The sequence below is a fragment of the Lissotriton helveticus genome, chromosome 4_1, assembly GCF_964261635.1.
Source record: "Lissotriton helveticus chromosome 4_1, aLisHel1.1, whole genome shotgun sequence".
In the NCBI taxonomy this organism is placed as follows: domain Eukaryota; kingdom Metazoa; phylum Chordata; class Amphibia; order Caudata; family Salamandridae; genus Lissotriton; species Lissotriton helveticus.
Window position 1 is genome coordinate 142,379,860 of NC_136063.1, and position 13,996 is coordinate 142,393,855.

The 13,996-nt window shown below is 50.3% G+C and overlaps 1 protein-coding gene across 14 annotated transcripts in view; it reads left to right on the forward strand.

Annotated features, from left to right (window-relative positions):
- Nucleotides 1-13,996, forward strand: part of PLEC (plectin) — a 1,130,647-nt gene that overhangs the window by 975,639 nt on the left and 141,012 nt on the right. For all 14 annotated transcript variants that reach the window (XM_078686563.1, XM_078686567.1, XM_078686564.1 and 11 more), the window contains 2 exons: nucleotides 1,877-1,969; nucleotides 13,815-13,981. In XM_078686563.1, coding sequence (XP_078542689.1) covers nucleotides 1,877-1,969; nucleotides 13,815-13,981 — 260 coding nt within the window. The remainder of the gene's footprint in view (nucleotides 1-1,876; nucleotides 1,970-13,814; nucleotides 13,982-13,996) is intronic.

Consider the following 13,996-nt stretch of genomic DNA (forward strand, 5'->3'; position numbering starts at 1 on the left):
TACTGCATTTAGCGCTGTATCTTAGCACAAAATGAATCTTTGCGTCCATTTTGGACCCCAGGGCCCATTTTGCACTAATAAATATCCCTAAATGCCAGGAGAAAGTTGGGAGTAAAATTCCTACTCCAAGAGCATATTTAGAACCATTTGTTACCACAATATGCATCATTGTGGCCATTTTGGACGCAAGGGGGCATTGTGCACTTAAAAAATAGTGCTAAATGTTGGGAGTACGCTGGGGGAAATCCTACCTCAAGAACACATTTAGGAGCAGCTGCTTACACTCCCTGGTCCTGTTCTGTTGCATTTAGAGCTTTTTCTTATTCAAAAAATGCATTCTCATGCCAACTTTTGGATGCAAGGGGGCACTTTGCGCTCAGAAATAGCGCTAAATGCAGAATTAATCTTCCCGCGTAATTATGAGGAATATCACGGTATATCAGGTAATTCCACGTGATTACACTACACTAAATTATGCAAATTATATCCAATCCTACGTCTAATGCTGCATTACCTTTGGACAAAAAAATCATTATAAATCTTTGGGCCTCCAGAATGTAAAACATAATTTCTCTCAATTTATTCTATAAAATTGGCATCTCTGAACGTATTTAACAGTTTGCAGTTATATTGAGCAAACACTTTTAAAAATGCAACCGAATAGATCATTGCCAATATTCTATTGGCAGTCAAGTCTCCCTAAAAGTGACCACTGCCTGATCATTTCTCTGTAAAAAAAAAAAAGAGGGGGATGGTACTTTGAGGCCTGTTTGCCCTCCCCTCCTCACCCCCACTCTTTGACAACTACTCCCAGTCAGGGTGGAGAGACAGAATACATAACTGGTGCCCAATGCAGAGTAGTTGGTTCCCTGCCAGGCTGTTTCCTTTCACTAGACACAGAGCACTGTTTTCTAGTTTTGTGTCTATTTCTGTTCCTCGTGGGAATTATACATTTCCCCATTGGCCAGAACCTGGTGCCCCTCCTGAGATCAGTGAAGACCCCCCCACAAGGGCCCCCATCCCAGTCTGAAGACCTCTGCCTTAGTGGGTGAAAAAGTTTTCTGCAGAATCTGTGTTGAACTTTCAGCCAACCAGTTGGAATCATGCCAGTGTCAACTCAGCTTCTCATCCTTCTGAAGTCAATACAAAGCAGCCTTTGAGCTTTGGTAATACATCTTTTAGGATTTCCTGGTAGGGCTGTGCATATATGCGTTGGTATTTAAATGCCGCATACTTAGCTTGTCAGAAACGAGGTGCTGTAAGCCAGGTGGGTAATAATATCCGGGTAAAACATGATCGGGAACTGCATACACTAGACCGGTGTACGGGGAGTGAGAGCTCTTTAATTGGAATGTAGATGGAATAGAAAGTCAAATGAGCTGCAACTCATCAAGGTTGGGTCTTAGGGTGGCTACCTCCCTCCAGGTCATCACAGATACTGCTCCCAGTTTAGGACTTTTTTTGTTTAACAGCCGGATGCATTCTGGATGTTGCAGTCTTGTTTTGTTTCCATAGATCTAATTAGACCAGCACACCTGGAATCAGTGATTTGTGGGTGAAAAGCTCAGGCCTGGAGACAGTGTCTGTAGTGACTTGGAGTGGGGTGAGCACCGTGGTGGGTCTTTAGTTCCTTTCAGAATTGCAAAAGAAATGCTGCCTGCCTGACGTGAGGGGGAAGTGGAGGGAAATGTTGAGCATTGCTGAAAGCATGCACAAAAGCCCCACTATGAGTACCCTGGTAATCCCGATGGGGTATGTAACGGAGATGACTGCCCATCAACATTGCAAGACTCTGGGGCTCCAGGGTTCTTTTTACCTGGACACTTTGCCTACCCTGTTCCACCTCCCCACCACTAACAGTCGTCTTTGGTTACAGGTGAAGCTGGTGAATATCCGCAACGATGACATCGCCGATGGGAACCCCAAGCTCACTCTGGGTCTCATATGGACGATCATTCTGCACTTCCAGGTGAGGAGCGGCGTGGGTGACACCATATGGTGCATGTTGGAAAGAAGCTGGGTGCCTTGTATACTGCACAGGTGGGGGCGGGTTGTATCGACCACGTTGTGAAATACAGCGTAGAAAAAACACACGTTGTAAAGTGGTATATTCGGGCGGGTGGGTACCATCCTCCTGTAGAGATGAGGGGTACGGTAGGTGCCTTTTATACTGTACAGGTGAGGAGGGGGGTCAGTACCATCATCCTGTAGAGATGAGGGGTACGGTAGGTGCCTTTTATACTGTACAGGTGAGGAGGGGGGTCAGTACCATCATTCTCTACAGGTGGGAGCGGGTGGGCTCCATCATACTGTACATGCGAAGAGCGGGTCGGGCACATAGAGGTGAGAGGTGGGCGCAGCCGCACTCTAGAACGTCACTTAGAAGCATCCTTTCAACCTGACGGGCAAATCTGAAAACAAAAAGTGCAAGTCCAAAAACTAAAACCGCAACTTGGACACCTTCGACATGCGCACTAAAAACCAAGCCAAGGTTTCTAAAGTTGTCAACTTGGAGGAACCATTATAGAAGCAGGAGGTGACCAGGGCCAACTGACGAGGTGAGTCCGCTTGAGTATGGAAACATTCCTCCACTGGGTTTGAGGGTCTTTGCCACCCTGACAGATGGAAAGCTGATGTCTGCTGCTTCTTGTAGCCAGAGTATGATCAGGCCTGCTAGATGGAGGACTCATCTGTTTGGCTTCTCCAGACAAGCAACCTGCACACCCAACAGATGCAAGATCAATCTATGTGACTGCTGGTGATGCAACAAAGTTGGCTGCATCTATTGGTTACTCTTGCAGACTTCAGGTTTCTTCACACACATGTAGTCCATGGAGCTTCAGCCAGCCCTGTCTATGCGCTCGTACTGTAGCCGGCCTGGCTCTGCTTGATGCAAATTCCTGGCACTGAAGACAGTGTGAACCCTTGGTCCAATCCCTCGCACTGGAGCGGATGCCTGGCTCTGGGGTTGATGCCTGTGCATTGAATGCATGTACGTATATGTATTTCTATAGCGCAACCCTAGCCAAAGACAGCAGAGCACCGTACATGGTCAAAGGCAACCTCAAAGTGTGTGAGTAACAAGAGAAGGTGAGTAATGGATGATTAATGCATTGCAATGTAGCATTCTTAAAAGAGGCGAGTCTGCAACTCTCTTTCCTAAATTGGGGCAGCGTTGAGAGGGGGAGTAGTCCCGATGGATATCAGGGTGTTGTTCCAGATCCTGGGTGCAAAGATGGAAAGGCCTGCTGTCTTGTTTTTTTTATTTGTTTCACTTCCTAGTCTGCAGTCTGATGTTGTCCTGGCTGCGGAACCACCGGAGTCGGTGAGCTTGTGTGCCGGATTAGCGGGGTGCGGTCGTGCTGGCATTGCGTGGATTCATAGTACTCTGGCTGGAGCCTGGCCTGGGTGTGATCTCCAATGCTCGTGCTGATGCCAGGAGTGGATATCCGATGATGGTGCCAGTGCCTGCCAATGGGGGCGATGCCCGTCCCTCTCTTTGAACCAAGTGTTAAGTGCCTGGTGTCACTCTCTGGCACCAGGGCAATGTATACCACTGAGACTGATATCTGATGAAAGGCTGGAACGCTGGCACAGGAGGTCAAAGCCTGATCTCCAAGCACTAGATTCGATGCCTACCTCTTGTGGTAATGCCAACCCTGTGTCCTGTCCTTGATGCTGGCACAGATGCCTGCTGGAAGTCCCTGGCACACGAGTCTATGTCCTGTCCAGGGGTTGAGCCCTTGCACTGGGGCAAATTCCAGATTCCTTCTTTCACTGAGAACTCGTCTGACTTTACATGAAAATGCTATGATGGCCCACATTGGCACCACGAAGCCTGCCTGAGGAAACGCCAAGGGTAGAGATAGCTGTGAGAAGAGGGAGGCGCAGCACAAACTGCAGCTGGAGGGGAAGCTGTCTGGAGCTCAGCAGATCTATAGGGACAAGGCGTGAGTCACTGCACGCGCCCCTCCTTCGGCCAGGCTATTTATAAAGAGAAAACCCCAGATTCCCAGAGCTGTCCACGCCCAGTGAGTCACAGACTAGAACTTGTCATGTGGTGAAATGTCAGCAGCCTGCCCAGGAGCAGGAGATGCCAAGGGGGTCCCTTCACTGCCCCTTCAAGCGGCTGTGCCGCCCCAAAGATGCTTCAAGAACTATATTCGAAACGGTTGTGCACCTTTTGCGAGCCTATGGAAAACCTATAGAGCGTCTCGTTATCAGCTGGCAGGATCTCTGATGGCCTGAATCACTCCTGTAGCGACTGGCAAGACCACAGGGCATGGGGTGTCTCCTGCCAAACTTCCTAGTGCCTCTTCCAGTGAGGAACGCTGCTGCAGACAACCAGTGCAGCAAGAGATTGTGTTCAAGGGTGATGTGTGATGCATGTTAGGCCTGCCGGTATTATTATAGCATTACAGACCGAGCTGAGGGGCTGCACCATTTGTTAACGGCCCTGACTCCTGAGTTATAGGCCTGAGCCACAGACAAGAGTGTATAATGAGAGAAGGCCCTTTCCATATCGTCACTATCACTGCTGACCTCCAGTTCAAAGTTCCACTACCGGCAGGGCTTTAAGTGTGGATGAAAAAACTGGGGGGTCTCTCAAAGGGGCTTGGACAATGTAATTAAGGGTGTGGCTTAAAACATGTAAGCTAAAAATCTGTGGTTAGCATAGCGTGCCTATCGACTTGTATTTTGCTGTTATTGTCATTGCATCCAGATATGATACAACAAGTAAAATCATCCCTACAACAATTCAGGACTATTGGCTTTGTCAATGGTTGTTAGTTGCATAAGATAAATAAGCAGCAACTATGGCTTGTATATAATATTGAAAAGCTTGCCCTTTTAGCACTGGTGACACCAGGACAATGTTGCTGCTCCGGAGTCTCAAAAAGAGAAGGGAAATCCAGAGAGAAAATGACTCTTTAAATGAATTCCCTTCCCCTACAACGCTCACCAGGCATGACGTCATGCAGTAACTTCAAAGCTAGTGAGAAGAGAGCAGTGTGAGCATGCACACATGGATGTGCCGCTGCCACTGCAGTGCCGGGGAAAAACGGACCACCTGTGCCAGGGCACATAACAGAGCTCGATAGAGACCCGTATCGAAGCCCCCTTTAAACAACTAACGTTGCCTAACACCGGTGAGACTTGGCCCACTTAAAGCCCTCCCTCCTGGCCTTATAGGGGTGCTGAGTGTACCGGCACCGCTCTCGGGTGTAGTACTCGGGTGTAAACAAACCGGCCGAAAACCGGCCCTGGCAAAGAGCTCGGCAGCACCCACAACACCCTGGAAAGGGGGGGGGGCGAGTACTTTGCCAGGGCCCTGTTTTGGTTCCCAGTCCAGCCCTGGTAGTACTGGTGTTACATCTGCTCCATTAAGTACCCCTCTTCCCGCTTTGGATACCTTTGTGCGCTTCAGGATCCCTGGGGGTTCACTGAACGTCGCCATGACTGGCAGGCTTTCGCCTTGAAAAAACAACCCACTCACCACCATCCCCTTTGAGACCGTCCCTGTGTGTGGGAATAGGTCTGCCTCTGTTTTACGAGCCTCTTTACCGGTCCTCTGCTTCCACCTGCTGGCCGCGCGAGAAACTGCCGGCATTTTCAGACCAAGTAGCAAAAGTCCTTAGACTTGGGTCATACACACTAAGACACTCGCCAACCCACCCGCCATTAAGAGTGGCGGTTGTCTTTGAAGTTTGCCCGGAGTGTAGAAGTGCCCAGGCTGAATTGAGGACAGAGTTTGGGCTCCCGTGCAATTTAATCCCTCGGTTTGTGCACATCCAGACAGGCGGGACTTCTCAGCCCTTCGGTGCTGTGTACACAGTGCAGCGGTCTTGGATACTTCCCCATACTGAGGTCTGTGAGGCTGGGGTCATATCTCCCGGGCTCGAGGGCGGTCTGTAAAGCACAGGTGTTGTTATACCCCTCAGGGACGGCTCTAGGGCGGTGCGACTGGTGCCACCGCACCTGGTGTTGAATTCGGGTGTGGGCGCCGTTTTTGCAAGTATTTTATGGTTTTAGACGCGCCTGCTGTTGCCACGTTCCTGCCATTTTTCAGGCAACAATAAAAATGTCAAGATAACTCCGGTGATTAATGTTCTTCCTGGAGGGAGGTCGGAGTTTTGTCTAATGGACGTTTTGACTCACGGTAAGGTAGCCCAGAGGTTGAATATGCCTGCGTCAAAGAACGTGTACCATGCAGATCACAAAGTGCATATATTATAACCTTATAGGTCAGATAGGGGTACTGTTTCTGTTGGAGGGATCCTTTTATTACTTGTAGTTTAGGAGTAAAAATCCTAATATACAAGTGAGCTATTAACTGTCATCAAAGAGTTGCATGCAGATTGAAAGTATGGATTAGAGTGTTATGGTTTCCCCCATTCTTTCATTATCCTCCTGTTGCAAAAAGGTTTAATTTGGGTAGAAGTACATTCTTATTACTAAAGAAAACCCCCAACCATGGTGTTATGTTTTAAATCTGGAGTTTGTGCTGCTCCAGACCAAGTACTCTTAAACTATACTGCCTACCAGTATGGATAACATGTCACTCCTACATTTTGTAGTCCTCTGTGTTGTATAACATTTCCTATGCACTGATTTACACGCGCATGTTTGGTAGTCTGTGTGTAATGTGTGTGATGTAAAGTGCTCTGCCACCCTACACTGGTATTAGTGGTGCTATAAAATGAATTAAATGCATCTGAGTGAGAGTGGTTATAGAGACTTAAGGGATACTGTTAAAGGGTGGTAATAAGGAAATCCATGGTGTAGGTGGTCATTGGGGGACACCAACAAACATTGTCGCACTGGGCGCCACCAGCGCTAAAGCCAGCTCTGCCCCTCGGGGTGGGGCACTGTTCGACTCCGTCTGGCCTCGTGATTGCTTGAGAGAGAGGGTAGTAAAGATCATGTCTTGTTAGAGTGCTGGTGAGAGTACCCACTGGACCCTTTCCAGAGCCGCCCTACCCGCCACTTTGCCCTCTCCCCAGAGTAGCTGCCAGGCCTTATATATCCCATTTTTCAGCAGCCTGTCTGCAGAGCTCAGACTTTGTCGAGGCCGCACTCCGAGCCAGGCGGTGAGGCTCTCCAGAGGGTCCCACCCTAAAGGAGAGTTCCCGCCATGTGGATGTCAGTCTCTGCCAGCTCTGTCAGTCACCGCCCAGCGGCTTGCACAGCCCGAGGGGAGGGGCGGACGTACTTAATACCCGTTATGTTCTGCGCATTGTGCTTGAAGAAAGAGCGTATTAACTGCAGGGCGTGGGCCCCGCCTGCGTGACTCACTCACTCTCACCGCCTTTGATGTTTTTAATTGAGACATTCTAGAAATCTCTGAAGCTACTGTGGTAGGTATGCTTGTGATCACGTGTTCTCTCAGACTAGAAGAGTCCCTGCCCCTAGCACATACAGAAAGACCCTCCCCCTGCCTGACACACGCACAAACCGAGGGAGCCTCTCCCTGCCTGACACAAGCACAAACCGAGGGAGCCTCTCTCTGCCTGACACAAGCACAGACCGAGGGAGCCTCCCCCTGCCTGACACTAACACAGACTGAGGGAGCCTCCCCCCTGCCTGACACAAGCACAAACCGAGGGAGCCTCTCGCCCTGCCTGACACAAGCACAGACCAAGGGAGCCTCTCTCTGCCTGACACAAGCACAGACTGAGGGAGCCTCTCTCCCTGCCTGACACAAGCACAGACCGAGGGAGCCTCTCGCCCTGCCTGACACTGGCACAGACCGAGGGAGCCTCTCGCCCTGCCTGACACTGGCACAGACCGAGGGAGCCTCTCGCCCTGCCTGACACTGGCACAGACCGAGGGAGCCTCTCCCCCTGCCTGACATAAGCACAGACCGAGGGAGCCTCTCTCCCTGCCTGACACAAGCACAGACTGAGGGAGCCTCTCTCTACCTGACACAAGCACAGACCGAGGGAGCCTCTCTCTGCCTGACACAAGCACAGACCGAGGGAGCCTCTGTCCCTGCCTGACAAAAGCACAGACCGAGGGAGCCTCTGTCCCTGCCTGACAAAAGCACAGACCGAGGGAGCCTCTCTCCCTGCCTGACACAAGCACAGACCGAGGGAGCATCCCCCCTGCCTGACACAAGCACAGACCGAGGGAGCCTCTCCCCTGCCTGACACAAGCACAGACCGAGGGAGCCTCTCCCCTGCCTGACACTAGCACAGACAGAGGGAGCCTCTCTCTGCCTGACACAAGCACAGACTGAGGGAGCCTCTCCCCTGCCTGACACTAGCACAGACCGAGGGAGCCTCTACCCTGCCTGACACTAGCACAGACAGAGGGAGACTCTCTCTGCCTGACACAAGCACAGACTGAGGGAGCCTCTCTCCCTGCCTGACACTAGCACAGACCGAGGGAGCCTCTCCCCTGCCTGACACTAGCACAGACAGAGGGAGCCTCTCTCTGCCTGACACAAGCACAGACCGAGGGAGCCTCTCCCTGCCTGACACAAGCACAGACAGAGGGAGCCTCTCTCTGCCTGACACAAGCACAGACCGAGGGAGCCTCTCTCTCTGCCTGACACTAGCACAGACCGAGGGAGCCTCTCCCCTGCCTGACACTAGCACAGACCGAGGGAGCCTCTCTCCCTGCCTGACACTAGCACAGACCGAGGGAGCCTCTCCCCTGCCTGACACTAGCACAGACCGAGGGAGCCTCTCTCTGCCTGACACAAGCACAGACCGAGGGAGCCTCTCTCTCTGCCTGACACTAGCACAGACCGAGGGAGCCTCTCCCCTGCCTGACACTAGCACAGACCGAGGGAGCCTCTCTCCCTGCCTGACACTAGCACAGACCGAGGGAGCCTCTCCCCTGCCTGACACAAGCACAGACCGAGGGAGCCTCTCCCCTGCCTGACACAAGCACAGACCAAGGGAGCCTCTCCCTGCCTGACACAAGTACAGACCAAGGGAGCCTCTCCCTGCCTGACACAAGCACAGACCGAGGGAGCCTCTCCCTGCCTGACACAAGCACAGACCGAGGGAGCCTCACCCTGCCTGACACAAGCACACTAGTAAAGATTGCCAGATCTTCCTCACACCGTCTCACAATAGCACTCCGAGACAGACCCTCCAACACCAATACTCGCAGAGACTGAGGGAACACGTTGTTTACTGATACTCGCTCTGGTGTAAGTCCCCCTCTTGCTCCTAGACAGAAGCAGAGACTGAGAGACAACCTATTCCTGACACTGTCAACTACTGAGAGTGATTCTCACATTGTCTGTCACTGAGAGAGACTGTAAAACGCCCTCTTTTTACAACCTAAATGTATGAACCTGAACTGGGGGAAGATGCTGCCCCTGGTCTGCGCTTTGCTACCCTCTGGTCTGCGCTTTGCTACCCCCTGGTTTGCGCTTTGCTACCCCCTGGTTTGCGCTTTGCTACCCCTGAACTTAGGAGGCCACAAAGGCAGCCGCAGAAAGAGAGTAAAACTGGGCAAAGAGCCATTTGTAATTTCTGAAGCTTCCACTCCTGGCCTTTTCCTCCAGCCCTTCTATTGAGGTGATCACGGCCTGGGACAAGAGGTCAACCTTGTAACGTCATCAAAAGTCAAAAGTTGTGAGAAGTAATTTCTGCTAGCCCTTACATATTCGGGGACTGACACCATGAAACAAAAGTCCATGCTTGGCTGAAGACTGCTTCCCTTTGAGAATGGAGGCCAACCACCCCCCCACAGAGAGCCAGTGAGGGTTAAACATACCTCTTTACAAAGCATTGCTCCCCACTGACCCCCCCCTCTGGAGAATGCAGTCCTTGTTTCTTTTTTTAAAAGTGCGTTTTAAGCAGTAGCTCTCCTGAATAGTCATCCTGTCTTTTTAATTTGACTGGCAATGTCACATTAGTCCTGCTTTTCAGTGTCCGAGAACCTTTGTTGCAACATTGCGATGGTGAGAAGTATCGTATTGCAGGTTTATATAGCGCTTACTGACCCTGTTGAGGCATCGAAGTGCTTTGGAAGTGGGTATATTGTAAAACATTGGTAGAGAGATGCTACCAATTAATTGCATGCCGGTTCTAGCCGGTATGACAAACGTCACATAGAGTGCTGGGAGTGGTTGGCACGGGTGAATGACTCACCCACACTTTCCTCTGGTATTTCAGTTTTCTGCTGCCTAAAAGCATTTCTAATCATTTCCTCCAATCTCTTGTGGCCGGTGGAGAGGAAATGAGCCAGCTTGGCAGCCATGGTGCCAGGCGGAGCTGGCAAGGAGGAAGCCAGGGAGTGAAAGGGCTGCAGAGGAAAGAAGGGGGACCCGGGGGCCCCATTCCCCAAGCTACACAAGGCGGACCCTTCCTCTTCCGCACCTGTGTCTCGAGTGTTTGCTGATCTGGGGGTTCCTTTCTGAGGCTTCTTGTCCCACCTTCCTCTGTGTGCTGTGCCAGGGCTACCCCTTGCATGGGGTACCAGGCTACAGTTACCACCCACAACGGCATGCCCATCCCCTGACCCTATGTGCCATTCCACGCTCCTAGCATTCATGGTACATTCCTCAAGACGTGGCTATACATGGAGTGTTAGTAAATGGCTTAATAGCTGTCTTCTTTCCTTAAAATGTGTACATTTGTGCCATCCTAAGTTACATTTACCCCCCTTTCCTGCTTCTAAAGGCAACCTGGTGTCCCCAGAGCCATTCCCTCATTATCTGCCATACACTGTTTTACTACGTGCACCATATATAACATACCTATTTTCTCATTATGCTGCATGCCACGTGCTGTGTGCCTAGGGGCAGTTAGCACATTCCGCCATGTGGCATATCTGGGTCAGTGGATAGATATGTTCTCACACAGTGCTCGGCTTACCCTTTCGACAGTTTGCCAAATAGGTAAGACCCTTGAACTGTGTGCCACAGTGAGGTAGGCACCAGCACTGTGAACCACGTTGGGGTTGGCCATTGGCACCACGGTGTGCCATGTCGCCGTGGTCTCTTCATGTTGTAGGCTATGTGTTTGCATGCATCTTGTATTGGACCCTTGAGCTGTGTCAAGTCATGTTTCCTTCTCACTCTCTGTTCCATGTCCCATCTGGCACCTTGCTCGTTGTCTTGTATTGTCTTTTGGCCACGTGTTGTGGTTGACCATTAGCACCTCAGTGTGCCACATCTTGATTGCCTATGTGTGCTATGTGTTTGCGTGCACCTTGTACTGGATTTTTGAGTGTGTTGGGTGTTGTTTCTTGCTCGCTCTGTTCCGGTCTCATCTGGCCCCTTGCTCTTCGTGTAATATTGTCTTTTGGCTGCATGTTGTCCACCATGTCTTTGTTGGCTTCTCGCTGAGGGTTGGCGATATTTTGTCTTTACTCCATCATGGTTTGCTATGTCAGCTGCTCAGCATCATGGTTGAGGATTCCTTAGATGCCCCTGTAGGTCTCCCTTCCTCGTCAGACTCGCGTGTGTTGTGGTGTGAGTTTGCGGTTTGTCTTCTGCTTCCTATGTATGTGGTCAGTGGAGTAATTTTCAATCTGTGAATGAGCCCTCGGTGTTTGCAGAAGGCTGCTTGTGGTTCAGAGGAAGGAGAAGTAAGTAGCGCTTCCTCATTCGATTCTAGGCCAATCTCGGTTTGTCCTGTGGTCCCGCTGCATGCCTTTCGCTCCGGTCCCCAGGGTGGTCCCTTCGCAGGTCTCTTGCCCTGGTGCCCAAAGTGGCCCCTCCATAGGTCTCTCACTTCATGTTTGCACTTTGAGCCCTAGAATGGTGCCTCCAGCCAGCACCCCATCATTAGCGATCACCACAGATCTTTGGGGGTATTCCACAGATGAGTGGTTTTGGGTGATCTCATTTTAGCCAGTGGATACAGTGTCATTTCATCCAGTCCACACTTTTATTTCACTGCACTCAAATGCACGCTTCCCAGGCACTGTTCTCGATTGCGTACTCCTATCTTACTGCACTCGGGTGCACCTATTGCACGCTCTTAAGTCACCATACGACAGTGGATACTCCAAATGCACGCTCTTCAGTCATTGTTGTTGAGTGCATACTCCTTTGTCACCATACTCGAGTGCATACACGTATGTCATGGTACCCGAGTGAACACTCTTATGTTATTTTTCTTGAGTGCATACTCCTTTGTCGCAACACTCGAGTGCATACTTCTATGTCACTCAACCTAGGTGCATGCTCTTAAGTCACCATACTACAGTGGACGTTTCAAGTGCACGCTCTTAAGTCGTCGTTCTCGAGTGCATACTCCTTTGTCACTGAACCCAGTGCTCTTAAGTCATTGTTCTCGAGTGCATACTCCTATGTCACTGAGCCCAGGTGCACGTTCTTAAGTCACCATACTACAGTGGACGCTTCAAGTGCCGGCTCAGTGAACTAATGCGTCCACTGTAGGGGCATGTGTTCGACCTCATGTTCACAAGTAGGTTCAAATCCAGGTGGGTCAACTCAGCCTTTCATCCTTCTGAGGTCGATGAAAGGAGTACCATTGAGTTTGGTAACAATAAACATCTGAAATTCGCCGCCAAGATACCCCTTGCGGTGAACATGCTCTTTACAAATACACATTATATTATGTAAAGTGCACACTCTTAAGTCATTCTTTTGAGTGCATACTACTTTCTCACTACACTCGAGTGCATACTTCTGAGTCATGGTACTCGAGTGCACCCTCTTAAGTCATTGTCCTGGAAGGCATGCTCCAGTGTCACCGTACTCGAAGTACATGCTCTTAAGTCACCCCCCCCCCATGAAATTCATGTTGTTATGTCTCCAAACTCGAGTGTATGCTCTGATGTCACATCACCCTGGTGTGAGTTCTTCTGCCATCTTTTGGTAGTCATGCTCTTATGAAGTGGAGCAGATGGAATGAGACCAGCTGATACTGTCCTGCAGCAGTCCAGCCTGCATCCCTTGGCCAAGGATCTGGTGTCGCTGGTGGTGGCACCTTGGCTTCTTGACTCTTCTTGCCCACCTGTAGTGGGGCTGTGCACGGCCAGAGAGGGCTACCCCCTGAAGAACTGAGGGGTGCGGACTGTCTCTGCTGTCCCTCTAACTGTACAAGTCTCCGAGGGCACGTGGACCACAGCCTACAGGCGGGTGGTATCTCTGGCAGTGACACCTGGCTACCTTCTCTCAACTGTCCTTACACGGCTGACCACTAGTTTATCCACTAGCCTTGCTATTCGCCTGTCCGGGGCCTAGCCATGATTGCAAAGAAATTAACCTCTGAGTGGACAGATATTTACTTAAGCATTTGTGCTAAACATGCTAGTGTTTAGTATGTGAAACAAAGTGTCGGCAATCAATGTGCACCTGATATGCTTAGCGCGCCTGAGCATCGCCCCCCTTTTCTCAGATATGTAAATCTGATTTTGATGGAAGGAATTCTTCTGTGCTCCGTGGGCAATAATTGCAAAATGTAAATAAAAAAAAGGTGCCATGAATATATTATTAACCGTTTCAAGTAGCCACACAGAAATCACCTTTGGTATCCCACACACACACAGCTGGTACTGTACGCACAAATAAAAAGAGGTGGTCAACAGAAAAATTGACTTTTTTAGTTTTCATAATGGTGTAGTAATGACTATTGTTCACAGGATAACAATTATATTTTTATATTTCTACAGTGTTCAAGCATCCCATTGCTTTTTGTGGTTTTTATTATAATGTTTTATTTTTTTGGGTCCTGCGCCTTGAGACCCTTACTGGTAATTAGCTGCTCTCTATAAGAACTCTGATTGATTGATCATGCTCTAAAATATAGCCAAGTTGTAGCACACACGCGATGTAGTATTTTCTGTCACTCATTGAGCGCTGTGGTCTTCTCTTTCAGATCTCTGATATCCAGGTGACCGGGCAGTCCGATGACATGACGGCCAAGGAGAAGCTGCTGCTGTGGTCGCAGCGTATGGTGGAGGGCTACCAGGGCCTGCGGTGTGACAACTTCACGGGCAGCTGGCGGGACGGACGGCTCTTCAATGCCATTATCCATCGGCACAAGTAAGAGGCGTGCGG